We start from the raw sequence: 27,546 nt of genomic DNA on the forward strand, positions 1-27,546 counted from the left end.
GACTCGAAATTACGTTTCAATTTACGATGATCCATAAACATTTTGTCAGGAGGGCCTGGTTTGCGTTACAGGGCGTAAAATGAGATATATTGATATATATGTAATTACTAACCAGAAATAAAGTGTATAAATTTGTATATGTATGCACGAACAATATATGTCAAATCACACAATACACATCTGTAATCTACTTCAAATGATCATTGTGATGGGGTAATTGCAAGAGTTAGTATATGTGGTCAAGTTGGTGGCCAAATGCTAATAACGATTATTGATTATCAGTTGATTGATTACTGAATAATCATCTGAAAAATCAACTGGTAGTTCAACTTGAAATTCAACTGGTAAATCAACTGGTAATTCAACTGGAAATTCAACTGGTAAATCAACTGGTAAATCAACTGGTAATTGAACTGGTAAATCAACTGGTAATTCAACTGGTAAATCAACTGGTCTCAGTTAGCGTTGTTTCAATTTCCATATAAAAAACCAGTTGAATCTACTGGTTTCAACTGGTACCAGTTGACTTACTGGTTTTAACTGGTACCAGTTGCCTACTGGTTTGAACTGGAATTCCGACCTGGGGAGTTTTGGCTTAACGCTGGTCACATGTATCATAGAGGGGTAATCCTTTCATTTTCATTCTCTTGCGAATAATTGCTGTAAAATGTACATCATCCATGAAGAAAACTGAGCACCACTCAGGGGCCGCTTCCTTAAGTCTTGGCTTCACTACGCGTCGATCTGTTACGTCATCCTTCCTCACATCACGACATGTATCGGATAAATCAAGTTGAAGTTTTCGAAACGTTTTCAAATCTTCCTCAAAGCTGGGTCCATACCCCTTCACCTTCCCCCAGAACGTTCTATTGAAACGCTCGTACAACTTTACATCTGCAGAATTCCATGACCGGATCTGCGCGCGCACGTCGTCGGTCAGTGGTTCGCGAAAACCTGGTTGCCTCGCTCCTCTTGATATATATCTTAAATCGTCTAAACTCCAATGCATCAATTTACTTAGAAGCACCATCGACTCATCGAAATACTCGGTGATCATCACGAGATCAAGCTCATCCTGGAGACGATCTATCTTGCCATCGATGGTCGAAGGATCATCCATGTCGTTGAGATCAACTCCTAAATCGAAAAGCTGTTGATTGTGCATCCGCTTCTCTGTAAACTGCATATTTTTTCTCCTCATCAATTTGAAATTGTTCTCAGGGTCCTCAAAGAACCCCCCTAACGAGTTTTTCCCGCTGGAAGATACTTAAACATTTCGAAATAGTAGAACATGGATTCAAATTGAGTTACAGGGTCGCGTAATATGGTGACGTACCTCGCCTCATGGAATACTCCATCCATATCCGTGCGACTATAACGGGCGTGGTTCGTAAGGAAGTTGAACAACGTTTCCCTCTCTCTTGCAGACTTGGATGAGAGACCTTGGACTTTGGACAGGTCGAAGTGATGATACGTGTCAAGGATATGTCCACATTTCGGCATGAGGAAAGAGAGATCTTTGAGGTAGCCATACCGCTGCAGGACCGAAGTAACGGTGGAGGATGCCGTCTTGTGTGTCTTCAGGAATACCAGACGTGGCTGCTTAAGGGTGGGTATAGTCTTTGAGTCATTGAGGATTGGATGACGCACGCTGTTGATTGGCTGTGGCATTGGTCGTTCTGACTCCTCAAATTCTTGTTGAATCCCATTCCTGACAAACAAACCAAACCAAAAAACAAACAAAAATGATGCCTACTATTGCATTTGCATTCCTGCCGAATATGATGTTATCATCACTATTATGATTATTTTATTAATATCAATATTATTATCTCGTTTTTGTTGCTGTTATTATAATTGTTACCATTATTTTTTCAAGATACTGTGATGTGGTAAAATATCAAATGCAACGCTGTTCTTGTTATACCGAAAGGTCTGTTCAGATACGATGTGGCAAAAACGTTGCGGTTCTGCTTTATGCTGACGTAATTCTAACAGCAGTGGTTTTGGGGGGAGGGTGGGGGGGGGGGATAGGGGAGGGAGGGAGGTGAGAGAGAGTGGGGTGGTTTACCCCCGTCCCCCCCCCCCCCCCCACTCAAAGATATTTAGGATATACGCGTATGCATGTTCCCTCCCTTTGAAACACCCCCCTAAGTCCGGAGTGTAAAGTCAATATGAGCCGGACTTTGTTGCGTGAAAAGTACCCCTTTACCGGACATTTTAGGAACATGAATGCGGTCCCTCCGTTCCTGGAGTGAGGGGGCCGGGAGTTTACCGTGTCATAATAGGGACTTTTAGATTTGCGTGGACTGATACGTGTGACGTCCATTCAAGGCAGTGCATTAAAAGGACGTCGAAAGTAGCGATCCACATTGTCTTCGTGCAAATCTAAAATTCCTAATATCTAAACAAGCCTTCGACGCAAATAAATCGCCGATTCTTGGCAATCAGGGGATATCGATGTTTTGTTTGGTTTGGTATCGATCTCATCGGTGTGAAAGGGATATAATCAATTAAAAGACCGACATAACTTATCCTTTTTGAGTGGTAAGGTACATTGGATTAGGTTCATCTGACATGTGCTCCAGGCTGTATTTCGTAAATGATGTAGGTTTTTAGGTAGTGCGGTTACTGAGACTTCAACTATCATCTGGTCCTCGAACTCACACCCGCTATGGAGATCGTGCCTTCTCTGTATGTGCTCCTAAACTCTGGAATAATCTCCCCGTCTCTGTCCGTGAATCCCCAACTCTTGACACTTTTAAACGTAGACTTAAGACCTATCTATTCAACACGAAGTAATTGTCCATCATCATACCGTATTTATAACCACATGTCCTATCTTCTTGTAATTTATTTATTGTTTAATGTACATAAGTATTGCAGTTTCATTAATGATACTTAATTATTGTATTTACATTTTCATTTTTCATTATCATGTTATTGTTATACATTGTTAGTCAAGTAATTCGTCCAAATTAAGCGCATTGTTCATTTCACGTTTCTTGTTGATCCTTGTTACATATTTAGTTTAACCGTACTTTTCATTTCACTTGTTTTGTAAAGCGCTTAGAAACTGTACTTGTATACCAGCGCTATATAAATCTTAATTATTATTATTATTATTATTATTAGGGTTGTGCTTTCACGTCAGTCTGATTGTGTTTTTTGAAGGGCAAGGTACGATGTTTTGTCATGAATTGAAGTAAGGAGTAAGCTAGATTTGAAGAAAAGGTGAACGCGGAGCATGAAGTCGGTGGAGCACTATGTCATAGACCCCCTATCTTTGTTAGCTTTGCCTACACCAAGGGTAATAAAGTACACTGCTAAGAACCAAAAAGCGTACGGTCTGTGTAAAAGGATAAGAGTTAAACTCTTCTGGGGAGCGTTTCACGAAACCGTCACAAACCCATTGACCCGCGTGTATTCAAGTTTAAACGCATTTCTGGCGGCTAACTTGTACGTGTGATAACGGTTTCTTGAAACGTTGCCTGGATCGCAGCAAACAAGACTTGATTTCGATTACAAGACCTCCCAGTCCCGAGACTCTCATTTAACCTTTAACCTTTACAATAGAGAACAAATTATTACAAAGGATTTTACTTTCACTCACGTAGTAAGAATTGCCGCCACCCCATCTGCCACTGTGCTCATCAGGTAAAGTGACATGGCAACTAATACCACCATGGTAATGCAAGCCGCTGTGAAATTTCCTGGCGAGATCCTCATGTTCTCTACGGTTGGTTAGGGTGAAGAAGAAATGGAAGGACGGCAATTGGAAGATTTCTTGTCTCATGGTGCCGTGAATGCAGTACGATTCTTCCTGAGATTTTAGCTAGATTTTGCAGGAACTTCCTTGTAAAAAAGGAAAAATAAGAAAGAGTAATCATGCATACCCGTCAGGGACGGTGGTATAATAATCTATTAAAGTCCACTCCAAATGTTATTAAACCGAAAATGGAAATTCTTTTTGCACAATTGATCATGAGCCCGGCAGCCACTGAGCAGCGCCAGATCGACGTTGCTCTATCCCCTTAGTAGGGACTTTTAGATTTGCGTGGACTGATACGTGTGACGTCTCTCCAAGGCAGTTCACGTCGATCGTAGCAATCCCCATTGTTTTCGTGTGAATCTAAAAGTCACTATTGTTGAACGCCAAACAAGGAAGCAGCAACTCCCGTCTTTTAACGTCTTTTGGCATGACGCGGCCGGGGTTCGAACCCACGACCTCCCGGTTGTGAGGCGGGCGCTCTATTGACTGAGCCAACACACCGATCGATCTGAACACAATTCTGTGTGCGCGCTCGTGTGTGTTAAGTAAGGTGTAGCGGAGGGGTTGAGGGTCCTGTAGGCTGTAGCCTACTCCACCATCCCAACCCCGTCCGAGAATTTTAAATTTACTAATATTTAGACGGGCCTGTAATCAAGCGCGGATCCAGGATTTCTTAGGGGGGGGGGTCCCCCTTCCTCCTCCGGAAAGCGCCGAAACTTTGACGTTTCATTAGGGTAAGCAACTGTTAAACGAATTTATCATGAGTCCTTGAAAAAATTAATTAATACTGCTTGTCACGTATTATTGCAGAGCAGCAAAGACGAACACGATTGTCGTTACAATTCAGAAATCGTTGCTTGGATGCTTTTCTCTCAAAATTACCATAAGATATCAAGCTACATAGAACTATGATCGACATAAAAGATATTGTCTTGAAAACAGTCAGAATGAATAAAACATAATGCAAACGAATAAGACTAGAATGAATAGGACACAAGTTCATTTTTAACATTTAAATCATCCAGTACCAATACCTAAGCAAAATTCGAGCCAGATGCATTTAATGGTAAGCGTAAAGACAATGATTCATGACAATTGTCAATTGTCATGAATTTTTATACACGGGAGATTTCGTTGTTAATCTCATATTCATTCAATATACTGTACATGTACATTTTGGAAATACACATAAGATAAAAACTTAAAGATACTTTGTCCCTTTTGCAGCCAACATCATATTCTGTAGAACTTTGCAGGAACTATGAATATTGTCATATTGTCACGTTCACAGTGTCCTAGTATTCAAATTATGAAAGGAAACCCGTTTACTTTCTAGACTTCCCTGTCAGACACTATTGAGTAACTGACTGACATATTTTACTCTTTGGAAGTAAGATACATAAAATGAGCTGTAACAGGTACATGAGCATTTGTCTACATCAATAACCCATTACTTGTAATGGCCAACATTAAACTGATGGAATCTTTGTGCAGCACAAAACGTACGACTATTCGATACAAGTATCCGAAAATCAGACTATTACTTAGGTGATTGCAATCACTTATATCGATTCGGTAACTAATTATTTTCCCACAAAACGCCATTTTCAAACCCTATCGTTTTGAGGGAAGGCTATTAAGTATTGACTTTTAAATGCCGTTGGAATTTAACCTTTTCATTTTTTTGAAATCAATAATTGAAATTATTTTTGAAGAAAGCATACAACTCAGAGAAGTATAGTGGTGAAAGTTTGAATGAAATCGGACAAAAAATGGGGAAGTTGTGAATTTTTGAAAGTTATAATCACCAGAAATGTGGGCACTTGATTGGCTGAATTATCGGTATAGTCTCTGTAATATTGTGCCGGACAACTTTCCCATTTATTTGTTCCAAACCCCGCCCCCCCCCACTCAGTGTTATTTAGGGTACGCATATGCGTGTTCCAACCGACCCCCCCCCCCCCCTTTCAGCAAAAGTCCGGTGTGTAAAGTCAATACGGGTCGACCTTTTTCTTTTGTTACGAAAAGGACATTTTGGCAACACGCATGGGGTCCGTCCGTTCTCGGAGTGGGGGGGGGGGGGGGGGCGGGTTCCAAACACACACAATAATTTACTACAATTTCACTTTTCTTCTTCAAAATGTTTGACTTAGAAGGATCTTTTCTATTCGTAGGACCTATAACAATATAATATCCATATATTTGAGTGTAGTGCCTAAAATGAGAAGGCCCTTATCATAATTGAGAGAAAACCAGAAATTAGTAAATTTTATGTACGCGACAAACGGCAGAGTTGCCCGTGATTACGTCACAATCCACCGACAAAATGGCCAATTTGAAATTCACATATACATGTATATATAGTGATCTCATATTTCAAATATTCATAATTGTATTTATTATTGGTCCGATTTCAAACTTAATTTCACCATTCTGTTTCGATTATTTGTCTGCTTAGTTCATACAAAATAATGAACTTATTACAAGGGTCAGATTTAATACCTGACTACATGGAGCACGAATGGTAAGTCTTTCCAAAAAAAAACTTTTGACAATTTCAGTAGCCTTTTAGGTATCATCGCATTGTGACATCACAACAATAACGTATTACGAAATGTACGGTTTTTATGGAGTATACAATAAGTACAGTATACTCTATATACATATATATATATATATATATATATATATACATATATATATATATATATATATATACATATATAGGATGTAGGAGTTGCCCTTGAGTTGATATTCAAACGTCCTTTCGGTCGTGTCTTTCGTTTTGTAACTATCCTTCGCTTTCTTGTAGTATTTGTATTTTCATACTACTTTGCGTTCCTGGAAATAAAATCAAATAATGTTTAACAAGATTAAGAGATGACGCATTTTCTTACCCCATCCACGCAAATAGTCGTAATGTATTAAAGATCAAGCAGGCATCAACCGGCACGTACCCATCATGAAGACGGACATCACGGAGGAGATACGGCAGCCGGAGTCCAGTGATGCGGGTGAATGAATGAGTGAGTGCATAAATAATGGTGTTATGACATTACCATCCGACTTAGCTACGTGATCATATATAAGGCCAAGCGAAATTGGTTCTTAGTTTCCCTTCCCGGTTTTTCGAAAATGCGGGGTTGGCGCTCTTCAGATATTTGATAGTTGGTACGTGATCATATATAACGTCAATTAATTTAGATTCTAGAGAGGGTGGGGGGGGGGGGGGGGGGTTGGTGAGCACTATTTTGTCTTTTGTTCAGGGGGGATGTTGAGTATTTAAAAAAAGTGCTCCATACCCCCATTGAGTACACAAATTAGTCTCCCCCCCCCCCCCCCCGCTCAGACGCTGCCTGCTGGATCCGCCCTTGTCTTAGTCTAAAATGAGGAGGAGGAAGTTTCAGTTTCATTTGATATTTACTGTGATCATTATAAGGCCAAGATAAAATTGTTTTATAACTTCACACAGGGAAAAAAAATCATTAAACAAATTTCGGGGGCTACTTTTCAATCTTGCTTGCATAAAAATAACACGCTTTAATTTGTTTTGCATTAAACTCTATGCAAATTTTGGGGGGCTCTTTTATGACTTTCGGGGGCTCTTTTTGGCATTTCGGGGGCCAATTCGTCCATTCGCCCATTCGTGCAGGAATGGGCGAAAATGAATTCTGACAAGGATTAAGATACACACACGCGCGCACACACATGCACATACACACACACACGCCCACGCACAGAGCTGGAGGTAAAACAGGGATCATGAAGAGGGAACAGGAAACGAAATTTAATTTCACTTTGGCCAAAGTTGCATTGTGACCCCGTGTATGATGCTTTTCGGAAACCAATGGAGGTAGCTGAACTGAAAGCCCGAACACAGCTGGGTGAAGGAATACTCGCATGACCCCGCGACCGTGATCATTACATCGGAGAAGTGACAGGTATGCCAAGAGTTGTGGAGGGACAAGCCGCTGGAGTGGATGAGGAGATGTTACCCCCTTTTTTAGTGCAATCATTAGTTACATGAGCGCAGTGACAGGTACGTAGGCTATATAATATGCAAGTAGGTGTCGAGAGGTGAGATGGGGTAAGGGGGGGGGGGGGTCATCTGCCCCCCTTTTTGACCGCAATCATTATCGTTACCTCAACGGAGTGACAGGAATGCCATGCTGAGATCTTGTTGAGGGGTGATCAAGCTCAAGCTAGCTGGGGTGTATAGGGGAGATGCTACCCCTCCCCCCCCCCCCCTCGGCCGCAGTCCTTAGTTTGCTCAGCAAAGTGATAGGTATACGGGGAGTTGTTGTGAATACAGATGGCACTATTCGCCCCTCTCAAATTTAGCGTCATCATGGTCTTGAAATTACAGCGAATTTGGACAAATTGGCAATCTTGAGCTCTCACTGGTATTCATGGGAATCTTATTTTGAGAGAAAATTGTTAAAACTAAGCATTTTAGAATGGATAAGTGTATTAATGGTTACGGCTTAAGAACTTTGTAGAAGTCGTGATATTAAAATTGTCAATGGAAGGTTTGGATGTGATGATGGTATTGGGAATAATACTTGTCATACCGCAAAAGGGTCCAGTGTAGTAGATTATGTTCTGGTTTATCAATATCTATATATGCCTAAGATTATTAACTTTCATCTAGATGTGTTGGATAAATGCTTGTCTGAAGTGCTGTTGCTGTTCAATTTTGTTTTAAAACAAATAATTAGGTCACCGTGGATCCTGTTGATCATGCATACCCAACGTGATGAACCGGTCACCCAATATGATATCACGTTTAAACCTCTTCAAAGTTCAAACTATGTGGAATAAAGACCTTTAAGTTGTTTATAAAAATGAGTTCAATATGAATGAGATTAAGACTATTGATGAATAAGGGACCTAGACTTTACTTCGGTTACTCAGGGTGAATTAGATAGTATTGTTGATGATTTAAACAATTTATGCATTGATACTGCCAAATCTTTCGGAATGTGTGAACTTGAGGGAATGAGTATTCATAAGTCTCGTAATTTCACCAATCTAAGTCCTTCAAAGAAGAAACCTTGGTTCCATTAGTCATGTGACCTGAACTTCTGAAGAGAAAAGAGTTTTTTATAGCTTTCATAGATTACGGAAAAGCAATTAACTTAAGTAACAGGCTTGCCTTTGGTCTTAACAAATTTCTAATGGCATCAATGGTAATATCATCCGTGTTGTTTACAACATGTATACAAATGCTTGGTTGTGATTTATCTAAGTTTTGTCCTTCCCTTCTACGTGTAATATGTGAGGTAGACAGGGCAATTTCTATTATAAACCGGGGCTTTCCTGAGTCAATCGGAAGTGGAGGACGAGACAGAGTTAAACTTAAACTTGACACAGCACACATTGCTTACATTGCAGAATGACTTATTGAACCGATTTATGCCGCAAGTGTCATTTCCCTAGAGCTAAGTTTACACGGGATCGCCGTAGTTTTGAAGTGTTTAGGGTGCGTTTAATCGACACTTTTTCACCCTAGAATCACGGTTTCTAAAGACGTTTAGTTTAAAACGCAATGCGTTCAAGCGATTTTTTCGTCGGTCGTAAAAATAAACGTGTTTGAAAACACAAACATGAAACGCCGAAAAAGATGCGTTTTGTATCATGATTCTGCAGGATCACGGTCGCTAAAATTCGATTGAACGGACGGAGTTCTCAATCATGATTGTATGACGGAGCCTGTTCCGGTTTGGGCAAAAACCGCGCGCCTGCTTTTCATGCAATTTGCGTTTACTATACCATCCTCTTTATCATGGCCTGTTCCGTTATGTTATACCTTGTTTTCCTCTTTTTCTCTTTCTGTCTTTCGTTATGTTATTCTTTGTTTCTTCCTTCTATTCTTATGTTATTCTTTGTTTTTTTCCTTCTATCACCTTCTCTTATGTTATTCTTTATTTTTATAATTCTATCACTTTCTCTTTCTGTCTTTCCTTATGTTATTCTTTGTTTCTTCCTTCTATTCTTATGTTAATCTTTGTTCTTTTCCTTCTATCACCTTCTCTTATGTTATTCTTTGTTTTTATAATTCTATCACTTTCTCTTTTGTTATTCTTTGTTTTTTCCTTCTATTCTTATGTTAATCTTTGTTTTTTACCTTCACTCACAGTTTCTTATGTTATTCTTTGTTTTAATCATTCTATCACTTTCTCTTTCTGTCTTTCCTTATGTTATTCTTTGTTTCTTCCTTCTATCACCTTCTCTTATGTTATTCTTTGTTTTTTACCTTCACTCACAGTCTCTTATGTTATTCTTTGTTTTAATCATTCTATCACTTTCTCTTTCTATCACCTTCTCTTATGTTATTCTTTGTTTTTATAATTCTATCACTTTCTCTTTTGTTATTCTTTGTTTTTTCCTTCTATTCTTATGTTAATCTTGTTTTTTTCCTTCTATCAGCTTTTTAATGTAATTCTTTGTTTTAAGCATTCTATCACTTTCTCTTTCTGTCTTTCCTTATGTTATTTTTTGTTTCTTCCTTCTATTCTTATGTTAATCTTTGTTTTTTACCTTCACTCACAGTCTCTTATGTTATTCTTTGTTTTAATCATTCTATCACTTTCTCTTTCTGTCTTTCCTTATGTTATTCTTTGTTCCTTCCTTCTATCACCTACTCTTATGTTATTCTTTGTTTTTATAATTCTATCACAGTTTCTTATGTTATTCTTTGTTTTAATCATTCTATCACTTTCTCTTTCTGTCTTTCCTTATGTTATTCTTTGTTCCTTCCTTCTATCACCTTCTCTTATGTTATTCTTTGTTTTTATAATTCTATCACTTTCTCTTATGTTATCCTTTGTTTCAATCATTCTATCACTTTCTCTTTCTGTCTTTCCTTATGTTATTCTTTGTTTCTTCCTTCTATCATCTTCTCTTATGTTATTCTTTGTTTTTATAATTCTATCACTTTCTCTTTTGTTATTCTTTGTTTCTTCCTTCTATTCTTATGTTAATCTTTGTTTTTTTCCTTCTATCAGCTTTTTTTAATGTAATTCTTTGTTTTAAGCATTCTATCACTTTCTCTTTCTGTCTTTCCTTATGTTATTCTTTAATTGTTCCTTCCTTCTATCACCTTCTCTTATGTTATTCTTTGTTTTTATAATTCTATCACTTTCTCTTATGTTATCCTTTGTTTCAATCATTCTTTCACTTTCTCTTTCTGTCTTTCCTTATGTTATTTTTTGTTTCTTCCTTCCATCACCTTCTCATTCTTTGTTTTATTATTGCGATCTATGCTCAAAACAGCAGTCGACAGTCGGCCGTAAACAATTCCAAAAAGCGCGCGCCGAAGTTGACCTATACTTCCTGGGTCAAACTGCGAGTGTGATCCGCAGTGGCTGGGCTCGAAATGAGCTAGAATCAGCGTTGATGAAAAATCGCTTGAACGCTAACCGCAGTGACCTTGTTTTTTGTAACGGCGTTTTGATTTGTGATTCATGTTTGTGATTCTAGCTTCGAAAATTCGATTGAACGCACCCATAGACAACGATCCACTGCCTGACCATGTTAACAACGACGAGCTAGGGTTCACACCGGATCATAACTACGAGTATTCAACTACACGCACGGCAACGCGAGCAGTCGTTCAACAATCCGGCGCGTAAACCCGGAGTTACTACTAGGAGCCCCTCTCCCCCTCCCCCGCTGAAAATAAAGATGGCACGTGGTGTTTTACTTAGAGTAATGAAACTAATGCAATTAAAAGTATTCTAACAACAAGTGCGTCCGCACGGTCCGTAACTATAAACTCGAAGTTTTAATAACTACGACCCAGAGTAAGCTTTAAGTTTTATGTACTGTCGTGTGAACCTGACTAGTTAGTGTCTACGTATAATTCTCACAGGTCATTCAAAGCAAGAACCAAGGAAACGCCACTGTTTTGGGCAGCCACCAAAGTGATAGCCCAGATGGGTTCAGAGGCGTCGATAGACCATTTAAATGGGCCCCGGGGAGGGGGTGTTTACCAAATATTTCCCGACAGACAACAAATTTTAACACCCAAAATCAGCTACATGTATTACGATTACGGACAACGTCTGAAATAAAACGTTTATTTTCTCATTATACATGTATATGACATGTCGGAAATTTACCTCTCTACTAATGCTCGGGAAACTCAACTTCCCTCTACAGTCTTTGAATTGTCCTGGGGTATTGTCTGGGGATTGATGGTTGGGAGGTAGTCTGCAGGCACAGACCCTAATCTGACACTTAATCAAAAAATCATTGTGCCTTGAGAGAAGTCTAGCCCAGCTACCTACTGGTTGTGTCAATATGTGAAGGAGCAGCCACAGTACATGGCCTATGGTAGTCTTATAGTGCAGACTCACTTTTACGACTGACCAGGGTTTGTGCTTGCAGACTAGTTGGGAGGGGGGGGGGGTGATTGTTCTATGCTGAACATAATGATGTATGATTATGATTCCTTTCGTGTTAACAAATAAAATAAACTGTGATTGCATTGAAAGAGGTTTAAAATAAGTAGGAACAAAAATATATATAAGTAAACGGGTTTCCTTGCATAATTTGAATACTAGGACACTGTAAACGTTTAAATTTCACAGATTGGACATACATGACATATTCATAATTCCTGCACAGATCTACAGAATTTGATGTTGGCTGCAAAAGGGACACAGTATCTTTAATGCCTAATCTATGTTTCCTGTTTTACAAATCTGAGATGCAAGGCTCTACAAGCTACCAGTGTATGTGATATGGTGTAAAATTGAAGCCCTAAATAAATTGCGCTTCAAAATAATCATGATATGCCTCAAGAAAGTAAAAATCTTTGAGTATTCGGTTAATACCATGCTCATTAATTTTCTCAAAATTTTGAAATTTCGAATTCCAATCATAAATATCATCAGACAGGCGATCAGCTTGTAAAAGGGATTCCTAACTGACCTAAAGGTTTATAATTATGATTGCAGCATGCATGAGCTAAATCCAGGACTTTGTTTAGAAAATGAGGCAAAGATACCCAATCCCTTTAATATCAGACTGTCTAGTCAGATTGTGTTCTTTTTACGCGCTTTGTTATCGAAAGAAATCTCTGTTGTCATAGTTATGACTTCTTTTATTAGATCGGGAAGTATAACAAGCTGCTTTTCACCTGGATCGGGTGGTAACTAGCTGTCAAGGTGACCACCTGCTGCAGGAAAGCTGATTCCATTCAGATCCATTCATTTCGGTTTAGTGAAAGACAAATCCTTATAAAGACAGTCCAGCTGATGCATACAGAGATTACATAGTTGCCTTTGTTCAAAATGTAATCACCAACATTGACCACAAAAAAAAAAAAAAAAATAGAAATGAAGAAAAATAGTTCGACTTTATTATTGCACTTCAAATTGATAAATTGATAAATAAACATATGCAAATTTCCAATTATAAAGTGAAGAGAGAAAAGGAGAAATGAAAAAGGACACTTTTGAGAAGAGAGAGAGGAAGAGGAGGCCAGGAGCATGGAGAGTAGGGGTGGATCCAGCCGGCGGCGAGGGAGGGAGCCCAGTTCGTGAGAAAATATTTAGCGGCTACTCAGCCGAACGGCCTAATAAGTGGGCGGGCGGGGGGGGGGGGTGGTGGTGGTGGTGGTGTAAGTGTCGTGAGCACTATTTTTTGGCTCTGTAAATCGATAGAATCGGGGATCACTTCGTGTGGAGTTGGAAACTAAAAACTCGCACCGAAATGAAATTGAGTCATTGTACTATGTGGACTATAGACTACCCTGTGATTTGGAAGAAGGAAGGAAGTGAGCCCATGCACATTATGACTCCCATAAAATAAACATGAAATGAAAGGTGGATATCCATTCTCCTAGGTTTGATTGAATGTTGGCCGATATGCCAAATATAGCTGCCTCCATGCTTCCGTAGGATACAAGGTGTTAATATGGTTCAATGTGTCCTTATTTTGTAATTTTGGAATGTGTCATCAATTAAGGGGTAGAGGGCACACCCCAGCCCCCGATTCGCCGTCAATATCTTTTGTCCCTTGTTACCATTTGACATGACGAGAAAGAACGTGCCCATTCCCCTCCCTCTGCGCACACATCCACATACACGAACACACACACACACACACACACACACGAACACACGCACACACACCCATCCAGTAAACACACACAAACATACAAACACACCCACGCAGTGCACGCACATACCCACGCACACACATTCACTGTTTACCCCTATCCCCCACTCAACCAGGCCACTGTAATAAACCTACATCTCATCCCAATTTCCGCAATGGCATCACCTCTATCCTTACGCCACTGTTCAACCTTCCTTACTTCGCCCCACAGACCTCATTCCGCCTCTCTCTCGGTGAATGTCAAGCTGGCAGATTTAACAAACCCACAATCCATTAACTGTCCATGTAATACGACTGGTTATAATAATAGTATCTACTGCAGTCCCAGCCATCTATTTCCGCGTAGGGTCAAATTTTGGGGTGATATATTACGACGTCTCACAGGAAATATATGTTCTACACGATACGGACTGTTGTATCATGTCGTCGGTTACTTGTGAGGACATTCATCTGCCCTACAACTATTAGGTATTTTCAAGTGAATGTTCACATTTGTATGTATGTGGTATTGAGAAGCCGAACTTCGATCAACAACAAGAACTAGCTTGGGTCTTTGGTAAGTAATCTTTTGATCATGGACATTTGTGTCCATCTCTCTTTTTCATCTCTCCGTGACCTAGGATCTCTACATCGAACGAAGTTTTAGGTTTTTTGACTTCTCTGATATCATTAATATTATACGAAATATGACACTTCTGATGTCTGTGCAAGGTTGGGACAGGGTCGTCGCTAAAGGGAGGGGGTGGGGTGCGACATCCCTCCACCTGTCAGGATATCCTGTAAAGAGAAAACGGGAGGGAAAATGAGAGGGAACGGGAAAGGAAAGAAAAAAAGAAAGGAAAGAAAGAAAAGGAAAGGAAAGAGAAGAGAAGAAAGAGAGAGAAAAAAAAAGGGGGGGGGGTGAAAGAGAGGAGAAAGAGAGAGAGAGAGAGGGGGAGGTAAGAGCATGAAAGAGGAGGATGGGGAAAGAGAGAGAGAGGGGGGGGGGGGGGTTGGCCCCGGTGGGTGGAGTCGTCTCGTCGAGGGAGCAAGAAAGATACGCATAGATATGTTGCTGTGTCGGGTCAGCTGTATCGTCATTCTTGCTCGATCCTCGTTTACTATATCAATGCAGAAGTTTGAAGTCGGTGAGATGTAATTGTCGGTTGGCCGACGGGAGGGGGGAAACTGTATTGAGACAAGGATTAACAGTCGAAAACAGTACATCGAATCGTCTTCTTTCTCTAATGATTTGATGAAACGTCAAAGCCTCCGCGCTTTGCGCGGGTTAGGGGGGGGGGGACTGAATTCAGAAAAGGATTAGGAGTAGAGAACGGTACAACGAATCGTCTTTATTTTCTAATAATTTAATGAAACAGAGCTACTGCGCTTCGCGCGGGAGGGGGAAACTGAATTCAGACAAGGATTAAGATTCGAAAACACTACAACGAATCGTATTCTTTCTCTAATAATTTAATGAAACGTCAAAGCTTCCGTTTCGCGCGGGGGGTGGGGAAAAAGTAAATTCAAACAAGGATTAATAGTAGATCACGGTACAACGAATTTTCTTCTTTTTCTCTAACAATTTAATGAAACGTGAAAGCTTCCGGGAGGGGGGGGGGGGGGGGACGGAATTCAGAAAAGGATTAGGAGTAGAGAACGGTACAACGAATCGTCTTTATTTTCTAATAATTTAATGAAACAGAGCTACTGCGCTTCGCGCGGGAGGGGGAAACTGAATTCAGACAAGGATTAAGATTCGAAAACACTACAACGAATCGTATTCTTTCTCTAATAATTTAATGAAACGTCAAAGCTTCCGGAAGGGGGGGGACTGAATTCAGACAAGGATTAATCGTCTTCTTTCTCTAATGATTTAATGAAACGTCATAGCTTCTGCGCTTTGCGCGGGAGGGGCGAAACAAGAAAAAAGTCTGGAACGGTACAACGAATCTTTTTCTTTACTTAATAATTTAATGAAGTGTCAAAGCTTCCGCGCTTTGCGCGGAAGGGGGGAACTTAAAAATTACTTAGTTCCTGGCCCCGGGTTTATAGGGTTAAATTTGTAGTCATTGCGATATTTGCATTAATATGTTTGTCGGTAATTGGTGGCTAGTTTTGTCGGTAATCAGTAAACTCTACACCTCCCCCTCCTACTGTAAAAGGTCTAGCGACGCCCTGGGTTGGGTCTATCCCTAGGTGATCCCTCGTCTTCGTATCCCTCTCCTCCTCCTGCTCCTCTTCTTTTTCTTCTCCTTCTTCCTCTTTTTCATCTTTTTCTTCTTCATCATAAAAATAATAATCATCATCATCATCAAAATCATCATTATCGTCAATCGTCGTGGTCATCATTATCTCTTTCTTTTTTTTTCTTCTTCTTTTCTTTTAGTATTTCTTTTTTCTTCTTCTTTTCTTTTTGTCTTTCCTTTTTTTCTTTCTTTCTTTCGTCCTCTAATTCTTTCGTGAACTTCTGTAAGTGTAAGGATGAGTGTGATTGCCTCAGAATCTTCTATTATTAGTTGATTGAAAGTGAATTTGAAGACGATATTGATTCATTATTCATAAATCGAACGCAAACAAAATGTATATATGTATAACAAAAACTGTCGCAGGCATGAAACGTTAATAAAATTCGCTGGTGATGCACATTGGCCAAAGTTTTTTTTCCACGATTCGGTACAGTCGGGACCAAACTGGAGGGATGGCAACACCTAATGTACGTGATTTGAATTCTGACTATTGAGATGCATTTATTTGTAATCAGTGAATGAAATAACTAGTATCGAGGCGCTTCACAAAGGCATATGCATACATTTGGTTTACACTTCGAGAATGGCTTATTGTCCTATGGCTGATTTTTCGAATATGATCGCGATCGTGTTAACTGATTGAATATGTTAAAGGGATAGTTGAGTTCTGTTGCAGAGGGCGCTACACAAAATATTTTTTTTGTGAGATAATGAAAAACTGAGTGTCAAATTTGAAAGAACATAATATTTAAATGACAAAATCATCTTTGTTTGATCGAAATCGGTTCAGAGACGGCTGAAATATAACGATTTCTGATACTTGTGTACCACCACAAATATTAGACATTTTGAAAAATTTGAAAAAAACCGTTGAAAAAAACGAAATAATGCCTTTTACGTCGTATTTCAGCCAATGCCGATGTTGGTTTTCTTGTTGGCATTTTCGTGTTGCTTATATTACCCACATTAAGCCGGCTCATGTATTGCTATTTTTAATTAAATAATTAATTAACGGTCACCATGTTTTTTTGAAAGTGGAGCTGAATTGGTATGATCGTATTGGCTAAATTTCACACATTTTGGGGTCTAAAATTACCTTCATAGCAATTTTAGGTTCTAAAAGGGCACTATAAATGTCATAGATAGAATAAGAGCAATAACCATGCACTTTGAAGGCATTTGCGGTCTGAAAACAGAACTCAACTATCCCTTTAAAAATATCCGCATTTACTTTCGTTTGATGATATCAATGCCCTAAGGCAGTGAAGTACGACCAAATAATCGAAGAAAGAATTTGAAAAAAGGGGAGACGGGTAACTATTTAGATAACATAAGAATAAAGAAGAAGACTTTGTGACCCCTTCTCATACCAGGCCTCCAGTTATTGAGCTTGTTAGTTTGCATCCAGTAAATCAAGCCCCCACCCAAAGATTGCGACGCACCCTCAACCCTTGCTAGGCCACTGATCATAAGTTTCCAAATTAAAATGATCACAGTAAAAAGGAAGAATTTGCTTGTCATTGCCACTGCCGTATCCCCTCAAGATTCCGACCCCTGTTTAAGTCGAGTCAAACGAGGGCGGGCTACGGATTAATCCCGCATCTTACAATTAACCTACTGGGTAGCTTTTGATCCCCTTTTGATACAGGATCACACATATTTGCAACTACAGCTGACGAAAGATTGGGACCATTTCTCGGTCGTTTTCTTCGAAAGAGTGTACTCTAACTTTATCGCATCTTACATTTGTTTAAACACAGGTTAACGTCAGTTACTACAATGGCGGAAAATAAAAGCCCGCAGATTAAGTGTAACGCACACTGAATGATCAGTATGGGATATTCAATCTGGCTTTTCTTAAGTAAAATAAATAACAATAAGGGTACAATATTAACTTAATGGGGGGGGGGGAGGAGTGTGCATGTACCCAAATAAATTTTGTTATCCTATATTCGGGCAGTCGTCGACTCATATTCAGGGAGCGAGTTAGTTTTATTTGTTAGTTTTATATTAGTTATATAGTATTATTTTGGTAACAGAATTAGGCTGTCACTGTAATAAAGCGTGGAAAAACTCTTCATGTTTGCTCACTCTCTTTGCCGTCTCTTTCAAAATGTACCCAAGAGAATCCAGTCGCCCGCCCCCCTCCGCCGAATCTCCCCAATTTCGTCCGGTACATACGCATACATGGGAAAATTTAAACTTCATCCCGTAACATCCCTACAAGTTGTTTTATTCTCTCATTTCAGGTGATTTACACAAATAAGTTCATCTACTTGACATCTTCGTAGTCCCCCACCATCACGACGTCAGAGGCTTCCATCCCAGTACTTGAACGCCACCCTTGACGAAGTCAACGATGACCACGGCCTGATGTACTTTACGATGCTGCTCTTGTCTCGGACTCGCCCGACCTTCGTCCTCTTCATCATCGCAATCATCTTCGTCATTGTCTCGCTTTTGGCGCTGCTCTCGATACCGCCTGTCGGTACTCGCAAAGTCAGGTAAACTCCAACAAGCTCTTATCAATATTTATAGCACATTGACTTTCTGTTCTGACTTTAATAACAATACGGAGCTCGCAACAGAGACGTCGTATAACAGAAATCTACAGAAATTAATTTTGACGAGGTCACGTCTTGAAATGACAGCTGGCCAGTCATTAGTGCGCGCTTACGAGTTCCGCCTATAGTCATACGATATTCGTACGAAATGAGAATTGACTCGAGCGTGACACCGATTCTGTATCGAATTTTCTTTGGAAACAATGCTTTTTCATCTTTATCTCTCTCTCTCTTGGGGAGTTCTTCTCTTTTCAGAGGTAGTACTGTATTTTGTATTTTTATTTTAAAACAATATTTTGACAGACTATAATATTTCATGTTCAAGCATTTATTCATTGTTGTTTAATTCAACAGATAAAGCGTTTTTGAAAAAAGCAAAAAAAAAGAACAAGAAATGACTATAAGTATTTTATTATTATTATTATTATTACTATTATTGTTTTAAACGGATAAGGACATTTATGAAAGAGTTTTTTTCAGTAATTGATCTTAGTTAAGAATTATACTTTTGAATTGTTTTTTTAAAATTCTGAATGTCATGTCGAGTCAGTCAGATGTAAATTGCATGATTTCGATTATATGTACTGCCTCTGGAATTGAGAAAATAAAACACCTTATAATTGCTCAAACGTGCATTTCGTTAAACGACTTTGTTTATACAATGTTCATACAACGAACATTTCAATTACTTATCCTATAGCTCACGAGTCTGGTAGTAAAATGGGGGTTGACTCCCATACCTGAATTAAATTCATCTGTTATTCTTGATATAACCAGATTACTTGGGATAAAGTTCTTATTTGCTTCTAAAAAACGTCATAAATATGATGAGGAACGGATAAATAAGAAGGAAAAATGTTGTTGATTGCCTGCTACGCTATTTATTCTTGAAGCCTGTTATCAACAGTTCCATCTAATTATTGTTCTACTTAAGGAGGCCTCTGTTTATATCAATGTATGGTGCTTAATTTTCTATTACTTTGTCAGCTTTATGTTCTTATTAAGTAATTATGCTTTATGTCGACTATCGCCCTTTAAATGCCTCATACATTTGATATGTTTTTAAGGTAGGCACTCGTAGAATTAGTTATACGTACGTCATTAATATTGGGAAAACAAAAACGGGAACACATGAACAGGAATAAAACAGGGGGGAATTTTTACTTTTCTCGGTAGAAAGAGGCCACATTCCTTTACGTTCTTTACCTCATCAGTTTTTGAAGACAGTTGAGTTTGCTCTTCTTTTTGTTGGGTTAATGTTGCATTCCTTATCTATTCCAGCAAAGGTCCTGTTCAACAGAGACTGTTTCAAGCCATTCGAGACAAACCCTCAGCGTACACCCAGACACACATCCTCAGAAAGAGCTCAGAACCAAGCAACATTAACTGCGTACCACACAAAAAATTGGTCTTCCTGAAGACCCACAAGACTGGGTCAACCACCTTAGCATCAATCATCCAGCGGTATGGCTACCTAAACAACCTGACCTTTCTGGTGCCACATCGGAACCACTTCCTCAACTACCAGAAAATCTTCAACGCGGACAAGATCAACTTGACCGAGGTGAAGGACACAGGGGAAGGTCCCTGGACATTTCGGAAAGGCTACGATATTCTAACCAACCACGCTCGGTATAACCGGACATCCATGGACAGGGTCTTTCATGATGTGAGGTACGTCACCATACTCCGAGAACCCTCCGCGCAGTTCGAATCCGCATTCTACTATTTCGAGATCTGGCGGTCAATCCCACGGTCTCGCGAACCGCTCAAGCTCTTCATGGAAGATCCCGAGTTGCACTTCAAGAACGTGATGCGAACAAGGCAGTACTACAAAAGCAGCATGCACAATCAACACCTGTACGACTTCGGGATGTCACATGACGATATGAACGATGACGACAAGGTAAAGAGGAAAATCCGCGAGATCGATGCCGATTTCGATCTTGTTATGATCACCGAGTACTTCGACGAGTCTCTACTTCTCCTTCGTAAGCTCCTCTGCTGGAGCATGGACGATATTTTGTATCTAGCCAAAGGCACGCGTACCCCGGATTACCACGTCGAAATTGGTCCAGACCTCCGCAACAAAATTCAAGCTTGGAACAAAGCAGACGTTTCCCTCTACGCGCATTTTAATCACACGTTTTGGCGGAAAGTGAGACAGTACGGATCCGATTTCGAGAAAGATCTTGCAGAGTTCAGAGATAGACTTGCTGACACGCACGACACATGTTGCAATAATACTCGTCAGAATTCAAAAGACAGGAGAGTGGTGCTCTTTTCTCTAAAGAATAACCCTTCCACTTGGTGTCGACACGTTGCGAGAGGGGATGTAGACTTTACCAATCTTATCAGGGAACGTATGTTGCAACATGGCATACCGACATATGATAATCGGGAATCCCACAAAAGAAAAAAAATAAACTCTTGAATTGAGGAGAAGGTTAAGACATCAACATTATTTTGTGAGCTGTCTTTTTATCATCAGTTTGGGTGTATATAGTATTAGAAATATTCCCTAAAAAGATTGGTGTCCAATTACTTCTCATTCAAAATATGATGAGAAATAGCTCAAAATTATGACCAAACTGTGATGCCTGATGTGTATTGCACATTTGCACCATATACCCATTTCTATATATATATATATAATATTATTTTTCATAAAAAGAGATAAAACATTGGTTATTTAGTCTTGTTCAAAGTTAAAAGGTATTTTGACAAATGTGTGGATAGTGATTCTTTACAATTTTGATATATTTGGATGCCCCTGTGGATGTATTAAAAACATAAGAATATTTAGCCCCTAAAACACTTCTGCTTTCGAGAAAAATTGAATAATAAAGATTTACCGGTGCACCCGGTAAATTTTGGTAAATTTTAAAACGCTCCTACGGCCGTACAATGGTAGCTGCCACCATGAAAATCTCAGAATATGTAGTTTTGGTATATGATTTCCGAACGGGAATAGCTAATCGGTCTATTTTAGTCAATAAACATTGCTTTATAGCTTAGTTAATATCTTGACTTTGAGAGGGAGCAATACAACATGAAGTGTTTATTATTTACAATTTCATAACTTTAGAGTCAATTTCGACCGTGACAACGAACAGTGAATATTGTAGGGTCGCATATGCTTCCAATATGTTCATTTGAACCAAATTCACGACTCCATACCAAAACTTTGTATTACCTTTAAGTGTTTGCTTTGGGGGTCAAAATAGTTGAATTGTAGTTATGAATTAAATAAAACAACAAAAACACTAAAATACATAAGTTGAAAAAACATGGGGTTGTTGTCCGGGGGTAGTTGTCCTAGGAGGTAGTTGTCCTAGCTGCGTGTACCAACTATTCAGTTGTATTATCATGAAAATGGTGCATTTAGACTGATCTATTTTCCTATGTTCATACTTAATTATACAGTTTATATTAAAATAACCCAACAATTTTTTACCATAATCATGTTTGGTCAATGTTTAAGTGTAATAAGCTTTTGAGAGGGTTCAAGAAATCTAAAGTGTTGGCAGCCCCACATTTTGTGGCATAAATTAAATTTAAATCGTATAATGACGTACATGAAAGGGGATGTCATTTAATAACACTTACGCAAGGATTTTCAAAATAAATGCGCTTTAAGATGAATTTTGATGACAGAATGCCCTATTTGAGTTAACTGTTGTAGGCAGAAAACCTCAATTTCAGTTTTTTTAAATAATTGTGCAGCAGTTTTTGTTCCAATATTACTTTATTACCAATCATGATTATTAATCAAGGAAGTAATAGGACATACACTTGTCTAGATACCTAAACAAGAAAAAAATATATACAAGTAGAAAAGAGAAGAAGCCCAGGTCATATTCTATTATAAACAATGCAGGGCTGATACTTCATATCATTCATAATGGAATACCTGATACATAATGTAGACACATATTAACAGGCACGTTTAACATATCGTCTGCTTGGGGTCACAAGGGCACTCAGTCCATGTCAAAGTAATATAGATCAATGCCATTGTGGCTCCAAACAGACGATGTTACATCAATTCGAAATTAATAAATAGAATGTAGAAACTATATATATATGAGACTGATGTGTAGGTAACATAGAGAAAACAAGCTAATTTTATCTGAACTCTACATTCATAAAAAAGCTGTTGAACAGGTATGAATGATGAATTGAGCATAAAAGAAACAGTCCTGAACGAGATGAATGATAGGAAGCAGACGGAGAAGAAAAAAGAGAGAGAGAGAGAGAGAGAGAGAGAATAAAAAGAAGGGGAAGAAAAGGAGGAAGGAGGAAAAGAAGAAATGAACATGAAGGGATCAATAAAAGGAAGAAGAGGGCAAGGAAAGAAGGTGTCGAGAAAGAGTAAGAATGTGGAATATGCATTTATTAAGACTTCAGACCCTCCCAACATGGCCCATCCTTAGAGCAGTATATATCGAAAAGGAGTAAGTTACTGCAATCTTTGATACGGTTCAAAATAAATTCAGAAATTATACAGATGTGTCCTTGTAACTGTAGGGGTACGCTGATTTGGGCAACACATTGACCTAAAGGGGGCGCTAGAGCAATAGAGGATTCGGGTAGGGTTGATTAATTGTACGGTTATTAGTTTGACTTGGTATACATCTAAAATTTGAATAGCATTAATTATGTTTCCAATAGTGTGCCGGGAACGGGTAAACAACACCTGGTCTTGAATTCCTGCATAAGATTACAGTGTTCATTTCGATAAGCACGTTGGAAATGAATTCATGCATTAAGATGTACAGGGCTTCATTTCCGATAAATACGTTAGACAATAGACTTTTTCCAGGGATCTGACATTCTCGCGAAGAGATATCCTCCCATTTATGTCGGTGACTAGTTCAAGTCACTCTTATTTATTATGCTTTGTCATTGGTTATAGTTAATTAAATTAATCATAACTCCTCTCTTAATTGGTCGGATGACCTAAGGGTAAGTTTATATATCCCATCTTGTAATTGGATGGCTTCGTAAAAGTCCTCCTGGTTGGCTTGTGATCAAGGGTGTCGATTTGTATCCTCGGTTGGGGGGGGGGGGGGGGGGGGGGGGGGGGGGATGATAGGCCAAAATATTTTCGGCAATGGATCAAAGCAACCAAGAGGTAGAGGCGTGTGGCAGGTTGCACCCCCTCCCTTCCAAGTTTTTAACTTTTTCAAGTCACCCTCAATAAAGATAACATTTTAGAGAATATAGGACCCATGTGTGTCCCACATGCTTGCTACCTGGGTTTGATCCTCTCAAGCATATAGGCAGGATTTTATTTTAGGGGGCGGTAGTGAGCACCTCCTAGGGGGTGGGTGCAGGGAGGGGAGTTTCTGACGTTTCATGAAATTATTAAAAAAAGAAGACGATTCGTTGTACCATTCTCGACTCTTAATCCTTGTCTGAATTCAGTTCCCCCTCCCGCGCGAGGCGCGGAAGCTTTGACGTTTCATTAAATTATTAAAGAAAGAAGACGATTCGTTGTACCATTCTCGACTCTTAATCCTTGTCAAAATTCAGATCCCCTCTTCCCGCGCGAAGCGCCGAAGCTTTGACGTATCATTAAATTATGAGAGAAAGAAGACGATTCGTTGTACCATTCACGACTCTTATACCTTGCTGAATTCACTGAGTTCCCCTCTTTCCACGCGAAGCGCTGAAGCTTTGACGTATCATTAGATTATGAGAGAAAGAAGACGATTCGTTGTACCATTCACGACTCTTATACCTTGCTGAATTCACTGAGTTCCCCTCTTCCCGCGCGAAGCGTGGAAGCTTTGACGTTTCATTAAATTATTAGAGAAAGGAAGACGATTCGTTGTACCGTTCTCGACTCTCAATCCTTTTTCTTCCTACGTCCTCTTCCTTTCTTTTTTCTCTCTCCTTTTTTTTTTTGGGGGGGGGGGACCACCCCCACCATCCCCACCACCCCACCACCCCCACCACCCCCTGGATAGGCGCCTGTATCCTCGCTGTCTCTCATTATCTCTCTTTCCCACTCTCTTCTTCTTTTTTGCACTTTTGCGCTTCGCGCTTAACATTTACTAAGCTCGTTGCTTTTTAACGCTGCGGCTTTGCATTTGGCGCATTGCATTTATATGACGCTGTTGATTGAATAAATTGAATAAATTCATTAATTCCTGATGAAGCCGTATGAGCGAGAATTCAATTTATTCTTGTCTCATATACGGTCGTTTCATTTACTACGTATCCTATTTATATATGTATGTATTATGAAAATGAGATAGCAAAATGTGTATATTGATGGTCATCTTGCGAGTAATAACCATTAACTACTCTCATCGGGCTCTCATCATTTCTTTTTAATTTTTTTTGGTGTGAATTATTGGGGGGGGGGGGGATGATTGTACAGGCCATCCCCCCACCTGAAATATTGGGGGGATATATCCCCCCCCCCCATCCCCCGGGATCGACACCCATGCTGGTGATATCATGTGATATTTAAGCCTCGTCGGGTGCCGGAGTATTTAAATGCCATGTGCGGGATTTTGTAGTTGAGTTTATTTGAGTTTTTATTTCATTCCGTAACCATGTTTAGGATGTGCTGCTAGTTTTACTCGTCTATAGGCCGGCCGCACAGCCTCTGAGAGAATTAGCTAGTTTAAAATGTCCTTAAATAAATAATCTTCGTTTATAACTACTGGAGCTTCGGCTGACTTTTATGATTAATAAAGTGGACTTCAACTGTATATCCGAGCTTCTTTCGTTTTCATTTTGTTTCTGAACTTGTCGTCACCGACCCATTAACGGGTCCATTACATTTGGTAGTACTGATGGGGTCAACTTTCTTTCGTTAACGGCGAATTTTAACTTTGGCTTCCTAGCGATCACCGCTAGTTCGTCGTGCCGACCCACCACTCGAACTCGATATTATTTGCTCGGAACACAGGCATTTTTTTGAGTTACTGCTGCTGAACTGTTTCTCACCGATGGAGTAAGCGACAGATTATCGTGGCGCTTGTTGAAGGGCATGTTTTTGTTGTGGCTCCAGCGGAGTAGTCCAGTACGAATAGGGACAACGGGTAATTGGAGTCCCTTCTTGGAACACATTGCACGTTCTTCTCGGTGGCTGTGATTAGGATCACCACGGAGAGAGAAGTTACCCGAGATACCCCTCTTACCTGTTACTAACACGTTCGCGATGTAGGATTCCACGATGTCCAGAACGTTTGGTATATACTAGCGAAAAAATGTTTAGTCGACTGCCCCACCAGAAATATTTCGCAAACCATTTCTGCGTGGGCGATCTGATACGTATTACCTAAGGGAGGTTCACCGTACAGGAGCTACGTACTCAAAGTCTGGCTGATTCCAATGGCACGCCACAACCGTCAAAATTCGTCGAGTTTACAAAAAAGCAGTCGAGTTTACAAAAAAGAGGTCGAGAAAAAAAAAAAGAGGTCGAGAAAAACAAACAAAAAGCGGCCGAGAATAAAAAAAAAAAAAGGCTTCGAGAATTAAAAAAAAAAAATGTCGAGAAAAAAACACAGAAAAAAGGGTTGTCGAGAGGAAAAAAAGGGGGGGGGGGGGAGAGAGAGAGTTTACATGGGTAACCTCATAAAGTGGAACTTTCCATACCTGAAGGACTGCTATTCATAAGACGGGAAGAGGGTCGCTATTCATATTACGAGGAGAGTGTCACTATTTATAATGCGGAATTAATGAGGGTCGCTATTTCAAGAATACGAGAAGAGGGTCGCTATTCATAATATGGAATGAGGGTCGCTATTCATAATACGGAATGAGAGTGGATATTCTTAAACTATAAAACAACAAACAAAATGATAAGAAGGAAGGGAAATATTGAACGGGGGGCACCCCCACGGCTGTGGTGTAGCGATAGGGGGACGAATATTTGTCGAAAAACATTTCGTACCTATTACCGACGATTTTCGTCAAAAAGTTCATACTAACTCTATGGTTAATTCCTTTTCATTACATCTACATTAACGCTCTTGAGCATTAAACCCCCCACCCCAAGGGGCGTTGCTAAACCTTTTCGGGGGGGGGGGGGACGCAGAGGCCACCGATTACCGACAAAACTAGCCACCAATTACCGACAAATAATAATGCCAATGTACCAATGTCTACAAATTAAACCCTATAACCCTGGGCCAGGAGCTAAATTATTTTTCTGTTCCCCCCCCCTCTCGATAGCGCGAAAGAAAGAAGACGATTCGTTGTACTGTTTTCGATCTTATTCCTTGTTTGAATTTAGTTTCCTCCCTCCCGCGCGAAGCGTGGAAGCTTTGACATTTAATTTAATTATTAGAAAAAGAAGGCGATTCGTTATACCGACTCTTTATCGTTGTCTGAATTTTCAAAAATGTTTCTTTGTCCGATAAAAATTCAAAGTTCGTAGGGGAAAAAGATTTGCCGGCCGACCGACATTTACATCTCACCGACTTCTGCATTGATATAGTACACGAGGATCGTACAAGAATACCGACAAAGCGGACCCGACACAGCAACATAATTATTTATGCGTATCTTTCTTGCTTCCTCGGCGTGGTGACTCTACCCTACATCCCCGTCTCTCTCTAACTCCCACCCCTCTTCAACTCTCAGGCTCTTATCCCCTCTCTCTCCTCTCTTTTATCCCCCTTTTATTTTACTTCTTTTTTCTCTTTTTTCCTTTTCTTTCTTTTCTTTCTTTTTCTTTCTTTCCTCTCCTTCCTCTTTTTCTTTTTCTCTGTCTCTCTTCTCTTTTCTTTCATTTCTTTTCCTTTTCTTTCCCTTTTCTTCTCATTTTCCCCCTCCCCCATCTCATTTTTCCCAACAGCAGCACAATTTTACTGACAATATCCTACTTGCG

General features: G+C 39.6%; 3 protein-coding genes across 4 annotated transcripts; 1 reads left to right on the forward strand and 2 right to left on the reverse strand.

Moving 5' to 3' along the window:
- Nucleotides 1-377: 377 nt before the first annotated feature.
- Nucleotides 378-3,848, reverse strand: LOC115922698 (galactosylceramide sulfotransferase-like). The gene is made up of 2 exons (XM_030982082.1): nucleotides 3,614-3,848; nucleotides 378-1,711 (listed from the first exon to the last, which is right to left on the reverse strand). The coding sequence occupies exons 1-2, from the start codon at nucleotides 3,727-3,729 to the stop codon at nucleotides 1,240-1,242; spliced, it is 588 nt and encodes a 195-aa protein (XP_030837942.1). The 5' UTR covers nucleotides 3,730-3,848; the 3' UTR covers nucleotides 378-1,239.
- Nucleotides 596-1,186, reverse strand: LOC115922493 (galactose-3-O-sulfotransferase 3-like). The gene has a single exon (XM_030981423.1). The coding sequence runs from the start codon at nucleotides 1,184-1,186 to the stop codon at nucleotides 596-598; it is 591 nt and encodes a 196-aa protein (XP_030837283.1).
- Nucleotides 3,849-7,563: 3,715 nt separating the features above from the next.
- LOC100889492 (galactosylceramide sulfotransferase) lies at nucleotides 7,564-21,497 on the forward strand. 2 transcript variants are annotated; one of them, XM_030982084.1, is made up of 3 exons: nucleotides 7,564-7,811; nucleotides 18,378-18,632; nucleotides 19,974-21,497. In XM_030982084.1, exons 2-3 carry the CDS (start codon nucleotides 18,502-18,504, stop codon nucleotides 21,124-21,126), a joined length of 1,284 nt encoding a protein of 427 aa, XP_030837944.1. In that variant the 5' UTR covers nucleotides 7,564-7,811; nucleotides 18,378-18,501; the 3' UTR covers nucleotides 21,127-21,497. The 2 variants fall into 2 exon arrangements, with proteins under 2 accessions (XP_030837944.1, XP_030837943.1); XM_030982083.1 differs by lacking the exon at nucleotides 7,564-7,811 and adding an exon at nucleotides 14,139-14,456.
- The last annotated feature ends 6,049 nt before the right edge of the window (nucleotides 21,498-27,546 follow it).

This window comes from Strongylocentrotus purpuratus, unplaced genomic scaffold, assembly GCF_000002235.5.
Source record: "Strongylocentrotus purpuratus isolate Spur 01 unplaced genomic scaffold, Spur_5.0 spur5_scaffold_12, whole genome shotgun sequence".
NCBI lineage: Eukaryota > Metazoa > Echinodermata > Echinoidea > Camarodonta > Strongylocentrotidae > Strongylocentrotus > Strongylocentrotus purpuratus.